The 21,394-nt window shown below is 34.7% G+C and overlaps 1 protein-coding gene across 2 annotated transcripts in view; it reads right to left on the bottom strand.

Moving 5' to 3' along the window:
- Positions 1 to 1,949: 1,949 nt before the first annotated feature.
- PTPRD (protein tyrosine phosphatase receptor type D) overlaps positions 1,950 to 21,394 on the bottom strand; it is a 354,920-nt gene continuing 335,475 nt past the window's right edge. For both annotated transcript variants that reach the window (XM_056514163.1, XM_056514162.1), the window contains 7 exons: positions 16,144 to 16,429; positions 15,479 to 15,657; positions 14,094 to 14,220; positions 13,019 to 13,144; positions 8,484 to 8,638; positions 4,562 to 4,697; positions 1,950 to 2,167 (listed from right to left, as the gene is read on the bottom strand). In XM_056514163.1, coding sequence (XP_056370138.1) covers positions 2,099 to 2,167; positions 4,562 to 4,697; positions 8,484 to 8,638; positions 13,019 to 13,144; positions 14,094 to 14,220; positions 15,479 to 15,657; positions 16,144 to 16,429 — 1,078 coding nt within the window. In that variant the 3' untranslated portion in view covers positions 1,950 to 2,098. The remainder of the gene's footprint in view (positions 2,168 to 4,561; positions 4,698 to 8,483; positions 8,639 to 13,018; positions 13,145 to 14,093; positions 14,221 to 15,478; positions 15,658 to 16,143; positions 16,430 to 21,394) is intronic.

Here is a 21,394-nt window from a genome sequence, read left to right as displayed (position 1 = left end):
AGAAAAACAAAGATGCATAAGCACTGCTGATGTCAACTACTGCTACTGTGCTGCTACATCTCGGCAATGACAGATAACACTATAACCAGTGACAAAGTGAGTTTGAAAAGCCAGCCAGGAATAGATTTCCAATTTGTGGGCTATTCTGTTATTACAAATATGGAAAGATAAAGGGCCTTGACTACCTATGTGTTTTGGGTTATCATTTATTACCATCCATACTTGATTAGAAACTGGAAATGCATATTTTTCAAAATCGTCTGGTACATGTATTAAAATGTTTGAAAAGAACAACAGAGATATAAACGAACTAAACTAAATACAAATGAAGGCTAACTTAAAGAAATACTATTCAAAATAGGCATCAAATATAAGGCACTCTAAATGTAAAATTAAAATAAACCCCAGCATCCCCAAACAATGCTGTATGCCACAAAACGTTTGATTTCACAGAGCAATGTGTGTTTGGCTTTGCCCTGTTACATACGATAAATGTAAATTATATAGCGCACACTATAGACAGTATACTATTGAATACAATTTTAAAACATCTTAATACCTAGTATATTACAACATTCTCCCCTCCTAAAGGGATATGCACTGACCTTTCCCACATGCACACCTCCTACATTTAATAATATGATTTCTTATTGCACTATAGTGTTACAAATATTGAACTTCACTTGAAGCCTAAATCACATACTCTGTGTGCGTGTGTGCATGTGTGTGCTCTGTATGTGTGCATGTGTGTGTGTTCAAGTGGAAATGTGGATAGAGATATTATGTGGGATAGAGATGGAGTTCAATATCAATGATGTGCATTCCTCACTTCCCTTTGAAACAGAAGTTTATGGGCCTTAAAAATGCGGAGATGATAAAACTGTAGTTTAATATAATTGTAGTCTGTGGAAAAACTTTCCCAATGTTTTGATAAATCCAGGTACGTAAGGACTGATATGTTTATGTGCATGTGTGTGAATCTGGATCTGAATCCATCTGTATTCTCTGCAACTATACAGAGAGTCAGAAAAGGGTAGACAGTAATACATATATATATATATATATATATAAAAGAGAGGGTGTGAGTGTGCATGTGCATATGTGTGCGTGTGTGTGTATGTGCTAGCAGCATCTTTATACTTTGCGCCTCCCTGTTGATTCCAAAAGAAACCAAAAAGCCCCATTTTGATTTAACCGATTACAATGAGTATTTTCTTAAAGAAAAAAAAAAAACTAAATAAAACTACAAAATTAATATCTAACAAGACCGTGGTACTGTAGGACTGCACAAAAATGTGCAAATTTTCAAAGTATCTAACATTTCTACAGCACAATATTACAGATAACAGTTCTACAGCTTAAAAAAAAAAATCTACATTTTTAAACAAAAATATTAACAGTTATGCAACCTTTTCTTTAATTCACTTCATTGAATGATAAACTCTTGTTAAAAAAAAGAAAAAGTTTACACAGTTAAAAATGAAGCACAGGTCAGCAGTATCTTTACAATACTAAAAAACTAAATCAAGGACTTTCTTCTTAAACATTCCCACATTTTCCCTAAAGTGTTATGATGAGCAGTAGGATGGGAAAGGGTGATGTTGAAGTAAAGAGTCCGCTTTGTTTGAGAAGCCAGAACCCAACCTTGCAACAAACATCTTGCACTGAACTGCAGTTCTCAAAACTCCTCTTTGCAAAAGCATGAAATCCTGAATAAGATGATCATTCTTTCTGATTAATTTCCTCTTCCCTTTAACTTCAACCAATGTTGAACCCTTGAGGTATCTGTAAATGAGATCCTTCAGACGCCTCAGTGGTCAGGATTCTTTTATTATGGTTAGATTATTAAACTGTGAATTCTTGGTCCACATGGAATACTTTTTGTTGGGTGGGGTTTTTTTTTTGTTGGTTTTTTTGTTTTATATATCCCCAATATTTTTGTTCATTTGTTTTTTTTTTTTTATTATTTTTTATTTTATATATCCCCAATAATTGCTCCGTAGCTAAGAGTTAAGAAGTACTTCTAAAGCACATTGTATGGCTCAGAAGCGGCTCTCTGGATCTTAAAGGGCCTGCAATAAAAATCCACAATGGGTTTTTATGTTGCATAGTGATCAAAGCTGCCCAGATACTCCAGTGCGGCTCGATAGCAGAACTGGTATTGATCCTAGAGAAAGAAAAATAGAAAACAAATGCATCAAAAAGTCAGCTTGTTGGTTCGTTTCTTGTTTCTTTCAAATAAGAGTGAATATTTTGTAGCTACAAACAAATATACTGCAGAGGCATCTGCAGTTCAGCAATATTCACTTGCTGACATCAACAGAAAAGCACTTTGAGTTACAACAGATGAAGATAGACACTCAATTAATGCAACAACATTTTCCACAGAATGCAGCTTTTTTTTTTTTGCAGAGACTATATACCCACCTACTGACAGTCTGTTATTCTGGATTAAAACAATATCTAAAACTTTCTTCTAATAGGAACATGCCAGGATGCTTTTCCTTCATATATTTGAAAATAAGTAGCAAAATATACAAGAAATTTTGCAGCTGATACAACACACCAAGTAAAAAGGTCCATCACAGCCTTAATATGGAATGCTCTATGGAAATCCATCAGGCTAAAAATCATATAAAGAAAGCAAATGGAACCTCAACCTTTGATGAAGATGTGAAGATACCTTGGCCTGTGGCAAGAAAAGGGCCTAAGAGAGAAATATGGAGCTAAAGGACCTTATTCACAGACACAAGACTTAAGTTCAACATATGCCTGGAAGCAGGGAGAAGTTTAGCGTGGTTAGAAATTTGCTTATACCTCTGATGAATCCAACATTTTTAAGTTTGTGTTATTTTCACCTCCATAAAGCTGTTGTTTTGCACATTCATGTTATGTTGCACTTTTACACTAAAATAACACATTATGTACTTATTTCCAACCGCCATTCTTGGTTTAAATGATAAAAGTAAAAAAAAAAAAATCCCAAACAACAAAACAAAAAAACCCCAACAAATTATAAAAGAAATTTCTCCAAAATACCAGGGATATCTGTTTATTTTTCTGATAGTGCTATGCGCTAACTGCACAGATTGCAGTTGTTAAGATCACAATTAAAATTCTTTTGGAGGCCAGGAAACTAATCAGATATTTCCTTCACTGAGGTGTGTGATTACTAATAGTTCTTTTCTGTTAGTTGGAATAGTTAGAACTGTGGCAGAATACATTACACATATGCCTGATATTTAAGTGTATGTGTGGTCCACATGGAAGTGCTTTGTTTAATAAGGATTAGATTTCCTGCCAGTTTATAATGCTGAATGAGAGATTTGTTTGCCACAAAATCCTGGAAGAAATGCGTACACAACTCTTCCTCTTTCAGCAGTGGGGATGAAGGGTAGCATACAGAAATAAGTCAAAGCAGGGGGAGGGTGCATATATTGCAGAACTGAGCTCTGCATTTGTCAGGTAGGCTCAAAGAAGCATAGTTTTCTGTATACTGTAGTTATTTCTTGGAGCCAAAATGACAGAAAGCAGTCATTTTTCATTTTGCTTATCCAGAAGAATGATGGTAATGGGAAAGAAATTGAATTAACTCTTCAGTTTGGTCACAGTGATTTACTTGGCTAACTGACAAGATTAAAAATAAATATCTGTGTTTTTCATATAAGTTTTTATGAAGTTGTCTTCTTAAAAGTAAAACTACTCAGCTTCCACTGAACAAGTTTAATTTCCATGTGGAAAATGGCAAACTCTGGGGAACGTTTTAAATTTCACAGACTTATTTTAAAGGCCAGTATCAATCAAATTATACTAAATAAATGTGTGATCTAAAATGTTTCCCTCCTTTTGCCCTTTTTGTTGGCTCTCCTAACCTGCTGGTGCTGGCTTAGTCCAGGTCTTCTGCTCAGAAATTAATGCAAAAATTAAGCACAAGATTAACTGATAATATTTAAGCATGCACTATGACATAAGAGAGTTCCAAGCACACAGGTCCAGGTACCTGGCTTATACCACTTATCCCTTTATTTCTCTATGCCACACTTACTAGCATGGAAATTATATACACTATAGTTATCCTATATAATATATAGTGCTGAATTTAGCATTGTGAATTTCAGGCCAAAGAGAAACTTGCTTGGTGACACAAAGTTAAGAAAAACATGAAAATAATAAAGTGTCAGTCTGGAAACATGATCAAGACCTTGCTCCCAGAGGAAAATAAAAAATCAGTGGATCTACCTGCAGAAACAATTTGCCTGCTTCTTTACTACCACACATTTCTGTGGATGAAATAAAAAAGTGTGATGCTTCACAATGGATTTTATCAACTACCATAATTTAGTATCCACCATTGAAATGAATCTTTCCTTCCTCATCTTGCAGTAACTACTGCAGTAATAGAAAACAGTCCTTGCAATACCTTTATGGCAGATTTTACCCTGTAGTCAGAGGGCCAATATATGACTTCAGGTATGTGTTATACAGTCTCTATCTGTGCATTTTTTTGCTTGTGTAAAACTTCTTTTCCATCAGCATTGCATATGGACACTGTTTTGCTCACCTCTGTCTGTACCATGGCTGGCCGCTGTGTCCTTAACATTTTGACAGTCTGGAAGATGTCTACAACACCTTCATATCTCATTCTTTCTAACACAATGCTCAGGGTTATGAATACTCCAGTCCTTCCAACACCCGCACTGTTGAAGAGAATGAAGTGAAAATAAAAGACAAAAAGAATGTTAATTGACAGTTAATGCTGAAAGAATTGGCTGACAAATTCTTTGTGGTTACAACACACCATATGTTTACAAATTTCTATATGGGGAAAGGCTCACTAAGCAAAATTCCACAGCATAATACCACATGCACTCAAAAGAATAACTGCCCTCAAGCTAACCTTATATCTACTGAGTACATCCTGACTCTCCAGTCTTCTTTGCAAAGTGACTTGGTTTGTTCATTCAGATATACAATAATCAGTGCATGGTAAAGGCAAATGTTAACAATAATTGCCAATAACATACTTTAGAACCGACAAGAGAAAATGAAGCCTTAGGGCACATTACTGCTTGCTTTTAACTGTTCATGTATATGCCCTGTTCTGTACATCTTCATTGGTATTTTACCTACTACTTTGAGTTAGAGGTCTGGATGTTCATTTAATATTGAACTTCTTTGTACATGCTCCAATTCAAATAACGGACAGAGAAAAATCTCAGTTCAGGTCTTACTCAAGTTTGGCAGTCTGGATCTTTGCTTATCAATTCTGATATACGTTTACCACGTTTGTCTACATTAGCCTTAAAAATCTTTAATTATATATGGCTTATTTGCTCTCTGTTCTGTCCTGGGTTTCTGGTATTAGCTTTAACCTTCAAGAAGTGATGGAAATTCTTGCCATCAATAGAGCCAATAGCTGTCAGCTTTTAAAATTCAACAATCAGTTACTCACAAGGATTATCCTTTGCAAAGGAGACAGGTAGATGCACAGAAAAAAAAGACTTTCTAGGTCTGAACTTCTATGGGTGGAAACTAAGCATCTTGTCATGTCACTGTTGATGCTAATAATTTGACAAGGTTTTCTCCAGTCAGATAACCTTGGGAAGTTGAATATTTATGACACCTATTCACCAGACAAATGAATGGAACAGCATGAACAATAGGGAAATCCTGAAAAACTCTTGAATGTTCACATGAACTATGCCAGAAATCCAGCAAATTCATGAAATTAGCATGGAAACTGAATGTTCAAATTCTAGAGCTATCAGACATATACAATTAGATTTACTGATTTTGCATAGGCTGTGCGCCTTCAGATTGCTGAAGCCAAAGGACAACTGACATATCACTTGACAAAATATCATGCTGTCAGTGATGATTTACTTATATGGTATAACAACAGTCCTGGACATCTAAAGCAATTGTAGTGCAAGGTACCTGATGAGGTAAATTAGACGGCTAGTAATTAAGAAACATCCTGAAATATCCTGGAGCCTGCTCATTGCAAAGAGTTTGAACTTTAGTTTGAACATTAGTTTGGACCTAATGACAGTGTGATCTAAACTAAGAAACCAAGAAAACGACCAGCAGAATGTAGGCGGATTACCAATTCACATTCTCCTTCTTCCCACTCCTGCTCTGTCACATAAATATTAAAAAAAAATAAATTCTAAATGTGTGAGAGGATTTCTGGCCTCATACATTAGACAAATCTTTGTTACTTTAAAAAAATTACTCGGGAATCTCCAGCAAAAGAAGAAATTTATTTGTTGTCTTGTGCACTTAAAAAATCAGCAAGTACCTGGAGAACTAGTTAATGAGGAAGAGAGACTACTGTGGAAGGATCTCAATGCTTGCAAACACTAACTGGTCATCAAGTATAATGTCTTGAGAAAAGCCTGTAGGAAACTGATCCTGTTCCACTTAAGAGTGGCAAGCATACTTTAACATTGGAACAATTCCTATCCAAAAATGCTTGGGATTTCTAAAGTTAAAGAAATCCTTCATGATGCATTATGACTCACAGTGATTTATAATTTAGACTAAAAACTAAGGTTAAGTTGCTTTAATGAATGTGGATGTACTGATTTTTTGTAAGAGAGAAAAGTTCACCTTTGCTTCCTTAAATAATTTTAAGTATCAGCCTCTGAGGTTAGAAAATTTTTAATTCAACACACTGACCTATTTGTAAAAATGCTAGGCAAAGAGAAAATTTAAAATTGTGGGTTGTGGGGGTTTACTGTATAATGAGAAAGCAAGCTTGTGAAAATTGTGTAGAGTGTGAAGGAGACCCAAAGGAAGTGACACTAGGAGAGTTTTAATTCATGGTAAAACTGGAGGCATTATTTCAGTAATTCCTCAGACACTAGGAAAGCATAGGTATGCAGGATCTTGTACTTCCTGAAAGAAACAAACAAATTTACTAATTTGCTTGGACACTTTTTATTCATGTAAGTTGACTAACTAGCAATAATGATTAGCATTACCAGTCCCTAAATTGTCATTACAACAATAATAAAGACATTTAAAAACCAATCCATGATTAATTACACTGGATTTGACTTTGTTTCTAGCAAAGTCAATGGTGGAAATCCATAAATTTACCATGAAAGATCACATCCATTTGGAAGTGATATATAATGTACTGTAAGCAGTATTCACTATAGACACAAGTAGACAAGTCTGCATGGTACAAAGTACCTAGAAGAATAATATCACTTTGCTTTCTTATCTGCATAAAGGCATAAATATTGCTTATTACCCCCATCTTCTCAAAACTCATTAATGTTGAAGAATAAGGCTTATTCTTATCTGGGTTGTCCTTCATCTCCCTGGCATAATGAATCCCAACCAGTGTTCTGCAATGTTATTCTCCTCAGCAGGCCATAAAAAATTTTAGGCACACAAGAAAAGTAGGATTCAAGTATTCCAATACATTCATTTTGTCTGTCTTTCAGATTAGAGGATCATAAAGAACTCAACTTCTGTTTACTCCTGACTTTGGAAAGATGAGAATTTCTCTCCCTCTGTTCACTAGGCCCTAGTAAACTCATTTGTCTTCATGATAGTATTGGGGCACTACTTGGTTTGCACTAAGGATTTGCAGCTCGTGTCAGTATTTTACATCTCTGTTACATAAACAATTATATTTAATCTAAAAAAAATCATATTACAAAAATGAGAATTTAAAATACTAATGGAATTTATAGAAAATGATTTATTAAATAGGAAATAAAAGATAAAGATATTACTTTTGGCCATCTGCTATAAACTCTAGAGTACTGTAGAGAAAATAAATAAAAACTCCAAGAATATTAAAAAGCCCATGCTGGATTATTCCTAACCACTGTGCAAGCTGTTTTCATCTGCATATCAATTGCAAAGGAATTGAGGGAAGCCATCACATCAAAAATGAGCACTAAGTTCTGAAGTTAGAACTCATCAACTCAAACCTCAATGATTTCTTTGACAGGAAAAATTTCTAAACACCACTTTCTATTCCATTCCCTTTCTTGAAACAGCTACCTTTTTTTTTTTTTATTTTGCCTCATCTTGATTGCTACTAATGTGCCACTGAGGTGTAACAAGCTTGTCTGCAGCTAGTAATTCCCACCAAAGTAAAAGCCTCACTTTTAATTTCTAGAAAAAATATCAGAGGTAGCAGCCTGTGATAAGGCTCCTCCTATGCCTTCTGTGTGCAGCACTGCCCAGACTGCTTTTACGCTGCATTTAGAGACATTTATAAGTGAAAAATATCATGTGTTTCCATATATTTCTGAAGATCTGTCTAAATGGCATATCACAAAACAGTTCCCATTTCATAAAGCATCTGTGTTCCTCTTTAGATCCTCTATTTGATTACATTTTATGATAGTTCACCTCTGAAATGTTTAAATAAACATGTTTGCCACAATCAACAATCAGCTTTAGGAAAAAAAAAAAAAGATCTGCATATATTTTGTTTTTAAGCTTTGTTTACTTACCTGCAATGAACAGAAATTGGTCCATCCTGACCAAATTGCTCTTTTGTTTTATGCACTTGGCCTATGAAGTCAATAAATCCTTCTCCAGACTTTGGCACTCCTTGTTCTGGCCAGTCAGTGAACTGGAACTGCCTCACCGTTCGGGACTGACCATCCTTTAACAAAAGACACACATAATGTATCACAAAAGCATGTTGCTGTGGCTTCAAGCTGGTCAGCCAATAATCATAAAGAAAGTAAGGATGTTGAGAAGAGCTGGGGAATGGCTAAGATCACATTGATGGAAACTCTTTCAACTGCAGTACTACTGCCTGAAAGCTTTGTGTCATCCCAGAAGTGTTATTGTTAGTTTCATTAACAATATTGCATGGATTCTCTTGCACACCACATAGAAGAGTTGCCTTGCATTCTGATGGTGTAAAAGGTTTGCCTGAGGCCAAAGCCATAACACCCCCTCCAGAGTATATTACTTTTTAGGTATGTTATGTTTTTAATCCTGTGGACTACAAATTCCTTTATATACAGATCAGGTAGAATAAGGTCATCTAATCTGCTTTCCATTTCTCAGGTATGCTCAACTACTTCACATCAGGAGTTTCTTTACTGATAAGACTTGTTAGTCATTGCCCTCCTTGCAGATTTTATCTTTAATAGTAAGCTGCTTTCTATGAGGTGAACATTTTTCCTGGAAAAAATGGATAAACAAGCCAGTTGTTTAACAAATTTACCTTCAATAATGGTTTATTTAACTCACCAACAGCTTGGAGTTAGTTAGAATTGAGTGAAGGGATTCCTTGCTCAAAACAAGCCATCTGAAGCTCTTCAATCCCTATGGTTAGGAATACTAACAGCATTTCTTTAAAGTGCAGAATACAGCATCGCAGTTATTTTTATACTGGAATTACTAAATGCCAATTTGTGCTATGTAATGTCTAAAAAGACGGGACACAGAAAAAATGCAACACAAATGGATAAAGCAAATTTGTACTGCACTTTCAAACACAGATAATTTTTACACTGTCCATCTGCACAGCTGAAATATTCAAAATAATGTCAATATGAGCTACCGATGTTAACTGGTTCCTCTAGACATTTTGTTTTCTAAGCACCTACCCTGTCATGTCTTCAAAATGGTCTTCTATTAAGTGAAACTCATGAAAAATTGAATTTTCTTCTAAGTAAAACTCATGAAAAATTGAAATTATTACTGGAGATTTCCCTCAAAAAGCTGCAAGTTATGCTGGAGGCAAGAAACATCTCTCTCTCTTTTTCCTTAGACCACAGGCATTCAGCTGCTACAGACCTTCTGATACAGAAGTAATTTTAAATATAATCAATGAAACCCCCATACTTTGCTTTTATATTTCCTCTGGTTCTGTGGGATTTTGCCTCCCATGTCTCAGATGAGTGAGGAAAACAGAAAAAATGTGTGTGTGCACCAGCAACTACTCCATGAGAGAACAGCCATGCGTCTACTTCCACTAGAGCACTGCAACAACTCAGTAGTCTGTATCTGTGAAAATCTTTTCTCCACTTAAAAAAATATGCAATGTTTGAAAATATTCACCAAATTTGATTTCACATGCACATCAACAAAAAGAACTAAATGTTTACTGTCAAAATAGTATTTTGTTAATACAAACATCTCTGATAATGGTCTCTGTAATCCCATTTTCCTCCAAAAAACCACAATGAAATTGCATCCTTCAGATAGCCTTGGGCATATGATATAAATTTAGCAAGTACAGGTTGTATTCCATTCAAAATAACCTTCCATTCTTCTAAAGTAAAGAAAGACCTGAAATCTGACTTGCAACATGTTGTTGAGGAAATAGAAATGCTTCAATTTCTTCAATTTCTGACCCTGATAGGACTTACACAAAATAACAGTAACTTTTTCCAGGGACAAAATGTAGGAAAGCTACTAATTTATATAAGTCCAGTCTGTCACTGGAAAGTCAACACATTTCTCTGTCATAATAGATCTAATGGTAAATATTTCTTTTTGGTATGTATATATCAACTGCATTAGTTTGTTTCATGATTTCAGTAACTCAGTATTTCAATGCAAGTCAATGAAATGACAATAACCTCTATTATTTAATGTTATTTAATGAGAAGAGAAGTAAAGTTACTTAGTCTGTGTTAGACTAGCATTAAAGCATATTGGGAACTGATCTGCAATTTCTTGGAGTTCCCTCTGCTACTGACATTATAAAGAATGTTGATTTCTTTTAATGAGATTCTTGCCAACAGCAGTCCAGATACAAATACCAAATTTTATTAAAATCTTTACTTTCAAATACTGTGACAGTTTGCACAGTTAGTTATCAAAATAAGTACTTTCAGATCCCTATGTGGCACAGAGGGCTTTTAATGTATCATCCTATTTAGTGGCTGACCATTCAGATTTATTCTTCCTCCTCAAAGGGGATATTCAATTGTCTTTTGATTAGGCTTTAGAATTTATAATACTCTCTTACAGCCATCACTAATAGTTTAGCCTTAAATAAGACTGACCCAACATACTGACCTCTTGAGTTTCCAGAGAAAGTGAGTATAAAGCAGTCAGAGGCAATAACTTGAAACAGTTACAAAGGTCAGTTTCACCTTATGGCAACTCTCAGCTCAGTTTCAGAAATAACAGAGTTCCACACCCGACACTTGCTGCTGCCACCTACACAGGTGCAGTGCCTCATTTTTTGTCCCTGTGGAGTAACTGATCATCTTGGCTCTGACAGAGCATGGATGGTATTGTGACAGTACAGATGGATTTGGACATGAGAGGGATAGAGGTTGTTTGCCATCACTCCAACATTTATTCTTTTTTGAATGCAACAATTTAGTCAAATGAACTCAATTACTGAGTGTGACAGGCACAAAAGCTTAACTAGAGGAAAACTATAATGTACTTTTTATAAGTGAGTAGGTATTTCCCACTTCTTCCAGTAAATTTGGAAGGAGCTATAGTTTTCAGCATAACTAAAAAATTTACGATGGTGCTGCAAGCTCACCGAGAAGTTTAACAAAATTTGGACCATCAAGATAAAGAGGCTTATAAAATTTGAGAAGCAGCAACATGTGATAGTAAGACATCATACCAGGACTTTCACTGTGCTTAATGCTTTCTAAAAGAGGTTTGCTAATATCATGTCAAATTAAATTAGTTCTAAATTTAATTATTTAATTATTTAATTATCTGACCTCTTTTTACTGGTTTGATAACTGTAGGTAAGCAGACTTTCTTAAACATTCTACTTCAAGAAAGAAGTACTTGAAATAACTTTTTAAAGTATGAAATGTTTGGAGACACTTCAATTACAGCTATGACTTTTTGTTATAACTGCAATTTTGTGATCAGAACTTTGTGAACTATGTCACATACGAAGTCTTCCAACTCGAGACAGATTTTTAATAAAAAATCAATTAAAGCTATCAGGATATCTGCAGTGAAATAGGATTTGACTATCTCTGCTTGCAAGTGTATTTAAAGACTCATGCTGGGAGCCTTTTCTCCTTATTTCTGAAGCAGAAATAGGTTAGAAGCTATGAGTCATATGATCCTTACAACATTTCAAAGAGTATGAAAATCACATGCAATGATCTTCACTTTACAAAAACCTACACCTAAATCTCATTTGCCAAACCAAAGATTCATATGCTGGCTTGATACAATACTGTCCAATTTTACTTGAAGTTCACATTAAAAAGGTCTAGCTAACCATGAGGAAGTCTAATATTTCAGATGCTGATAGGCAACTCTGAGTAGCCACTCATGTTATTCCTGGACAGTACATCCTGCCATTTTGCTTGAGCAAGTATTATGCCACAGTGCCTAGAGAAACAGAGGCTGATGGTATGTTTTCCTGCCATGCAGACTGAAGTGCTAAAAATAAAATCTGAGAAATGCCAAATACATATTATAAGTTTATGTATGTTTAATCTTATATGTGTACTCAGTTTTGGACTCAGGAATTCAGATAAGAAATGAAGTATGACAATGAGGATGCTAAGGTCACAGCTGCATGAATCTACTCTACAGATATACTAGAGAGCTGAAAATATACTATATGAAAAATCAAATTATAATGTGCAAAGCTTGTCCAGCTTTTCTTATGAATGTCATTTGCTCTGCATTTTTAAAATCTAAGTGCATTAACCTTCATACCAACTCAGCCTCAAAGGTGGTGCAAAACAACAAAACAACACTCTATGTGGCAAAAATTGTACCCAATAATGATCAAGGGGAAAATGATGAAAAAGAGGAAAATGGTCCTAAAATATTCTAATGTATTTTGGCACAAATAGTTCAGAACTATAAAATTATGCTAGATCTGAATGAAGTCAATAATTCCTACATAAATACCCCATTTATTTAAAAATAACTTCATCTGCTTTTTTATTGTTGCTTGTAGAAAATGTATCTCTAGGGTTTTCGTAATATTATTAAAAATTTTAAAACCCCCGGATATAGAAGAAGAAAGAAATAGACATTTTCTTTTAAACTTATGGGAACAAGCGCAATGTTGACTTACCCTTGCATCTGTAACCTTGAATTCCCTCAGAATATACTGTGGCATGTTGTACTCTGCCATTGGATCTACCACAAAATACTGGTATCTGGCTGAGCGCTCCGCTGGCCAGTACTGGTGGCATTTTTCCTATGAAATAGCAAAGTAAAATACATTTCCTATTACTTGAGAGCACTACCATAAACTGGTATAAACCCTTTTTTACTCAGCTAAGTATAATATTTATGGAAAGTGCCAATAGTGACAGGAACATGAGCTGCTTGTATTGGTGTAAAGTAAAATATTATCTTTACTGCATTGCAAAGGGTTTCTCATTGGTTGCTGTGTATCTGAATGTGCTTATACTTCTGCTCAGTTTTATTGTCTATCAGTGGCAAGAGCTATCCTTAATCTAATTTTCAATGGAGAATTTTTATCTCAATTTAGATTTTGATACCACTTCTAGTTTTATTCCTTTTTGCTTGTTGGAGCAAGTCTCTCCAGCATCAGTCATGCCTCTATCTCTGCATCCACTAGCCATGTCCTGAATAATCTCTGTTCTCTCAGACACATGGCCTAACTCAGATCTCACTTATCAGATGCCAGTTTTTCTTGATGTAATCCTGCCCATATAGTAGACTGCTTTGTTCCTTCCAGTAGACAGAGTACCAATGAAATGAGTTTAGAACTGTAAACTGGGGGCTGAAACTTTATTTTGCAGCACAGAACACACAGAAGACACTCAGACCTAAAAAATACCACACTTCCTTCACAAGATGCTGCGAAAGAGATTTCCAAATAAGAGATCTTTCTTTTTTCTACAGACAGCAATGGTCTCTCTGTACACCTTGGAACATCAGCATGCAAACTTCCTCAATCTCAGTGTGTCCCACAAAAACATGCCATGTCTAGTTTGTCTACTGCAACATTATCAACTGATTGGAAAAACTCATACCTAGTGACCAGGAAGGCCACTCCTATTTCAAAAGGAGAAGGAACCAAAATGATCATCTTTAGATATTCCTAACAATTAAATATTTTAATGAAAAGAGCTTCTGTTACCAACGTTTTAGTAGAGGAATATTACAGCAGTACTTACTCTGCCCATTTCTCGTAGCTTAGTGAGCATGACCACAATTGTAGAATTATGCTCCCAGAGCATTCTCCAAAAATCTTCAGTTGTTTCTGCTAAAGGACCCTGTGTAGCTATGTAAGCTTGTTGTTGTCTAAAAAAAAAAAAAAAAAAAAAAAAGTAAATTAAGAGTATCATTTTAATAAAAAAGTGGATTTATACTCATGTTCTTTGCTTATATGAAAACATTATCTGGAGGGAAAATGTATATATTGTTACTAATGAGGACATTAAAACCTTATTATAATTGTTTAATCAAACTATGACTTTTTATTTTTGGAACTCTGAGAGGAAAATTACTCTGTTAATATTATGATGTATGACTTTATCATTATTATTTAAATTTTAATGCAACTCTAATTGCTCAATTTTGTGTGCTGTAAAAAGCACTTAAGAAACACTTAGTTGTGCTGGTTCATTTTGTAGAAATAACTGTCTAACAATCTATTAAGTTTAGGAATTATAGCATCAAGCAGTTTCTTTATTAATTTCATTTCAACAGTCTGATGCCTCTAGCAAAAGTAAGACAGGAAGAAAATTTGGCAATGGAGTGTTAATTTCCAGGCCCTAATACCCTACAAGTGGAGGCAACCACCAAATTGTTAAAAGATTGGATCAAGAGCTTTATAAGATGATGACCAGTTTGTGTTGTTCCTGCTTCTTTCAAGCAACAAAAACACCCTTGTGGGTGACAGTGGAGATGAAGTTTATTTTTAGTTACAAGCTGAGGCTCAGAAAATTATCTCTGTGGATATGAATACTCAGGCACATCTAAAATATGGCAAACATAGGCAATCCACGCAATTTCCCTTTCATGCCTTTTTCAACCAGCTGCTTTAAAAGTCAGCTGAGGGCATATTGCTCCATGTTGTCACAAAGATGCTGGTGGGCTGCACATCTGTTTGCAGGCAAAAGGCTTTTGGTGGTTAGGTCAAGTCTTAGTTGGTGTTCCAAGGCCATAGGTTGTCACCTTGTCATACAGAGTAGATCTCCTGTATCTTAACTCTCTATATCCTTTTAAGCAGAATAATTGTTACTAATAATTACTGATAGTTGCTAATAACATTAACTTTCAGCATGTAAAGCACACTGAGAGCTCTCAGTGACTTAAACATCAGTAAAAATATAATGTTTACAATTCTATGTAATTTAAAAATGTTTTATGTATTACATGTGGAAAAAATATAAACCCTTCATTAAAATTTTAAAAAAACACTCAATCAAACATGCCCTGAACAGATAAAAAAAATTACTAGATTTCAATACTGAGTTTTGTTATTTTCAACGTAATTACAGAAACAAATTTGTAAACTTTTGAAACAGTGCAGATAAGAACACATCAATCTTTGTACCTGTATCCATCAATGAAACTGGCATTAATATAATCTGAGCCTTCTACTCCTCGGATAGGCTGCAAGCATACCCTTGTGGATTCATATGGCATAATATTGACAAGGCGATTTTTGAATTTATTACATGGAAGATTGGCACTGATGAATCTTGAAGTGTGAGCCTTAGAGCTTGCAAGACGCTGTTGAAAAAAAATTAAAAGAATTAAGGCCTGGTACAACAAAGACGCGTGACATTATCAGGTTTTATAATCTTTGCTCAATAGCCATCAGTGAATAATTTCAACTTCAGATGCTTACTTTTCCATATTCTACTGCGTTACACAAATATCTGTAAAGCTTCTTTAATACCTAATACAAGTACAATGTCTGCTCCATTAGTGCATTTGGAAAAATTCCAGTATTAAACCACTACACAAACACGTATTTCAAAATACAATATCAGTAAAGGAACAGCATGATTAAATCACCCTCAACTGAATGGTTCTTTTCCAGACACCTATTGAGAATTTAACTGTACTTTTTAGAAAGAACCATCTTCCTAATTTAAAATTTTAGTCTAATGGTGTCTTTTATCTCTTGATTACTGGAAACAACTGGTGGAGGACAGAGAAGCTTTATTGTTAGACCATTTGGTTTTGGTTGCCCACACCATAAAATCCCAGTACCTTAAATTCCAGCTCCATTCCTGTGACATTCTCGCCTGTTTCTATCTGTGTCAGCTTCTGGATATATGCATACAGGTTTCTGGCTGGCACTTCGGTATTTCCACATGTCACTGCTTCCAGCAGTGCATCATGGATAAAGATGTATTGGTCCTCAGTTTGAACCATGTAATTCCTCTGTGCTCTCATTAGAGTTACGTGGCCATAAATATCTACAGTCTTTTCATGCTTTATTCTCTCTAACATGGCATCTATCACAATGAAACAGCCAGTCCTGCCGACTCCAGCACTGAAAGAAATGAACATGGGAGAGAAAACATGGACTGTTTCATTCACTGTGCTTACTTTTATGTCATTCAAGTTATAAAGTTTTGTTATGCTGATTAAAAAAGCACATGCTTCTGAATATGAACATCAGCTTCTATGAAAGAGGTTGGTGCCCTGAAATAAGTAAACTCCTTAAACATCCATTACAAGCAAATGAGAAGACAGAAGGCTTTTATATAAGATCTTTCCATCTTGCAGTTTCAGGTTTGACTAAAACAGAAACAAGACACCTTGCGACATGTTCTCCAAATGTATGTTCTTAAAAATAGAAATTACTGGAGATGATGAATCCTCTAAGAATTTAAGCTTTATTTGTAGCGTGATATCTAAGTCATTTAACGTGCTGTTGTTGCTATTCTCTTTATAGAGGTAAATTTATTGGCAAACAATAATCTAACAGAAAATGAGTCTTACATATTTCTATCATACTTTGCTGGTAAACTTTCCACCCATCTCCCAACCCTCCTGATGGGGCTTCTGTTAACACAGTTTGTTCTGTCCTCTGCTGCTTCACTTGGCTAGGACATACTGTTAGTCTTTGCAATGCAGACCCATGACTAGATAGCTGTGATAGCTGAAGGCTGGGGAAAAATCCAACTGTTTGGATGCCAGCTATACTGAATCAAATCAGACCACCTTTTGGCAGCCGTGCGTATGGTTGAGCTTTATGAAGTTTTGTTTCAACTACTTGCATACATATAGCTGAACAAAATTAAAGTGTAAAATTTAATAGGGTTTGTACATCGTTTTTCTGTCCAGGATCACATCATGCCTGTAACAGTGAATGACAGTTTTAGGTTTCTAAATGCCTAACTTTTTTTCAGTTAGTGACTGAAAATCAAGTACATAGGATAGTAAGCAAGTTTATAAACCCTCAAGATACTGAGATTAGCTAAATTAAGAATATTTAGGAACCCCATGAACTGCAATTTTTTGAGTAAAACAGAAAGAAACAAAAATAATTATAACCCAGATCCTAGAGGACAACCATATAAAAGCCGAAACTTCTCACAGTTTCTATATTTTCCAGAGATACTAAATATCATAAGTCCATCCTGAAATCAATATCAAGGTCAAACATTTATTTCTTGCATGACACCTTAAGAATCTTTGCCAACTACCAGCAAACTGAATTTCCTTGTAACCAAATCAGAAGGAAGTACAGAACAGAAAGCTATTTTATCTAACATGAGGTAAGTTTTCTTTCTATGACAGCAGATTTACATATTGTTAATCATGTATGCTTGCCATGGATTACTCCTCCAAGCAGCAGATCTCATTCAAAGAGCTGAGGAATTCTGCTAACAGACCAAATGCATCAATCTCAAGTTTTTTTTATGCCACTCTGACAAGAATTAGCCAGTATTCTGAGTTTAAGAAAATGTTCCTATCAGTGATATTCATTAGTGGGAGTTGTAGAGAAGAAAAAAAAAAAAAAAAAAAAAAAAAAAAAAAAAAAAAAGAAAGAAAGAAAGAAAATGATGGCTATCCTAACTAAAGTGTAGTTCATCTACTTTGTGTAATAAAACCTCTGCATTTCAGGAAAACCTGTAAACCTGTTGACATTAACATTGCTAAAAATCATAGAAAACACCCCAAAAAGCTGTCTCACTATTGTGATTTTCTTTGGGGTTTTTTTTTGTTCCTGTAATGGAAATCAACAGAAGTAGCATGCATTTGTATGTCAGATTGGTTTATATCAAGTTTTAAACCATTCCTTCAATGACAACTCTTCACATTCAGTTTTATCAGTTTAATAAGTGTGGGCCAAGTGAGAAATATAAAAGTTTGGCAGTGCAGATTTTCTAAGTAATCTAGAATATGGTTCTTCTTCATATAATATATTAAAACTGCTGTTCCAACTTCATGTTTTTAACTGGATATGCCATTTCTCAAATTGAACATCAAAAAGGTCACAGTTGCAGATCACAGCTGCAAAATCAGAAGCCAGTTAAAAGCTTGCACCTTTAGCTGGAATGAGCAATTTACAGTTCTTCTTTTCATGTCTTTTTTATCATTTGTATATTTATTTTTTCTATGAGCAAACTCAGAGAGTAATAGTTATTAACATACTCTAGCACAGAAGATATTTGCTAGTCTACAGGTTTATGCAGAAGTTGGGAAGATCATGAAAGCAGATACAAACACATTATTATGCACTCATTTCATGGTATGGAAGGGGCTGGCACACTACATTTATGGAAGCATTTGGCTTCATTAGGCTCTTGACATACATCTCTCTGGATCATTTTATTCAGTAAGATATTTTCACTCTTTTAAGGTGTCCACTACATTCTAGTTCTACCCATTATAAATGAGCTGTGTGTCTACCTAACTACTCTTTTGACTTTCCACATAAAAATGGTACCAGTGAAGATTTTAACTTCTCTTTGAAATGTGCCCTTCCTGCCCCCATAACCTTCTAACTCCAAACTAAACCAGCTTATTATATAAAAGAAACTGTCTTATCCTAATTTTTCATCCCATTTCTCTTTCTCTTCTACTATTGCACAGCCTTCTCAATATGGTATGATACACTGCTGGGCAGCCACACAGCTTGGATCCTCACAATTCAACCACTGCAATATATATTAAAAAAACCCCTATACTCATCTGCTAACCATGATAATTCAGCCAGTAAGAATAATCTCACAAATTATTTCTACTTTTATTATTGACTTTCTTGCCCTTTTGGTTTGCATCTTCTGGTGTTGCTGTCAAACTTAGTATTTTCATTTCAGTTAGTGAAAGAACTATTACATTTTCAATCTGAAAACCTAGATATCTATTAAATAGACATGCCTATTAGGAAACTGTCACTGCTTCAAATATTGTCATCTACAGTATTATAACATTTGTTTTCAATTTCTAAAATCATGACTGACTCAGTCCCATGAGCTGAAACATGCTTAATGTCCTGTGATGCAATACTGCTACAATAGCTACAATTCAAATAAGGAAAATGAAGAGGCATAAGGGGGACATTCTGAATTCAAATCACTGTATGAATGTGTTAAAGGTTGGTTTTTATGATTAATTTGTAGCTGCTTAAATGATGACCCTTTACTGATACTTCAGTGATTTGGCAAAGGAAGGCAATGTAATTACCAGTATTCACAGATCATTTAATTGGAAGCAAAGACACTAAAATATGGACCAAAAATCATGTAGGACATTTTTGACTCATATCAGGGGAAAATTTTATTGAATATTACTGTTTCAGATTGAATGAAGCTTGCATTTATAAACTGAAAGTACATGAAATTGCTTGTGATATAGGAAATATATAAAAAGGTCTGGATTTTATTGAGGAACTTCTAATGATTGATTAGATTCCAATCCCACAGAAATTCTGGGGTAGTTCTGACAAGAGCAATATTTAGATTATTTTCACATTTTGCGGTTGGAAAATTAGAGCAGAAAATCACGCCCCTGGCCAGGAAGCAGCAAAAAAGGCCCCTTATAAAACCACTGAACATCCTTTTGAAAAGAAACATCTGATCAAAACAACATAAAGACCTTGCGCAAAGATGTAAATTGGAACTTCCTTTTTGAAGAGATACTGGATTGCTTCAAGAATTATATAGCAGCTGATAAGAGATCTTTGAGAATTTATCTGCAAGTGTACAGTGACTTTCTTTCCTTTTCACTGTGTGGCTGGATACCAGACAACAAGAATGGTGTTCAGCACTTTCTTGGATGCAGTGCTTTACCAAAGACTTCACTGAGTGAACTTTTTTCATCCCTAGGCTATGCATGGAGGCAACCATATTTATCACTGAAGTCACAAAAAATTTCTGAAAAAGAACATGGAATTTAAAAAATTGGAAAACAGGAGAATATTTCACTACAAGCAGATAATGGTCAGTCTATAACTCTCCCTAGTTTTCATAGGTAGTAGACAAAAGCATGGGACAGTCACAACCTAAAAGCCAGCCTTATATCTTTATTCCTTTATGGAGTTTTAGTAAGATTTTTCCTTTCACTCTGCACATTCTCAGAATTCTAGTATTACCATAAATTCTTCAAATATAAATGCCCCAGATTTAAGCCCATATTTTTTTTTTAAAATGCACCTTCAAAAGTATAATAATATTCAGGAAGTAAATTTGTTCTTCATCTAATCCAAAGTACAGCTCTGGAGAGATCAAGGATAAGAAGCTGTCTTACGAGATTGTAACTTGAACACAAACAAACTCAAATATTAAAACATAGAGAATCAAAACTCAGAAAAATTTCTCTAACAAATCCCATGTACAGGAAATAATTGTTTGCTATAATAATTTTAAAAGCTGAATTTTTCATGCAGGCTGAAAAAGTAGCATTACTGATGTTCAACAAACTAAAAAAATTTAAGAGACCCTTCTAACAATAGCATTCCATTAGAGCATTTCAAATCCTCTCAACAGTCAAAAATTAATGTTACATAGAGAAGATGAAATGAAAATGACTTGTTCTTTACTTGCAAATGAAGAATTAGGATCATGAAATGACATGATGAGAATTTCAAACAAACAGGAAGTAATTTTTTAAGTAGTACATAATTAAATTGTGAAACACATTGTTACAGAATACCATGTATGACAAAAAAGAAATTCAGAGACGAAAGGATCAATTAAGGGTTATTGAAAGTGTTACAGACACAACTTCCTCTACAGAAATCCTTTCATTAGATTTCACTGGAATTTGGATAGGGACTCTGAAAAATAACATTCTAGTCATGTCATGAGAGAGAAACTGAAATGCACTGTCTAAATTTGATGTTGTGATCCTACATAGTTATAAAAGGCATAAAAATTCCATTTCCCAGCTGCAAATCTGATCATCTTAGAACTCTTCTTTTGAATCAACACTTCACCCTCCAGGTACTTGACACCTTTAGGAACTATACCATTGAAAAGGGACACCATTAATTTTTATACTTGTT

This window comes from Oenanthe melanoleuca, chromosome Z, assembly GCF_029582105.1.
Source record: "Oenanthe melanoleuca isolate GR-GAL-2019-014 chromosome Z, OMel1.0, whole genome shotgun sequence".
Classification (NCBI taxonomy): domain Eukaryota; kingdom Metazoa; phylum Chordata; class Aves; order Passeriformes; family Muscicapidae; genus Oenanthe; species Oenanthe melanoleuca.
The sequence above is the reverse complement of the archived record's forward strand: the minus strand, read 5'-3'. Positions and strand labels throughout refer to the sequence as shown.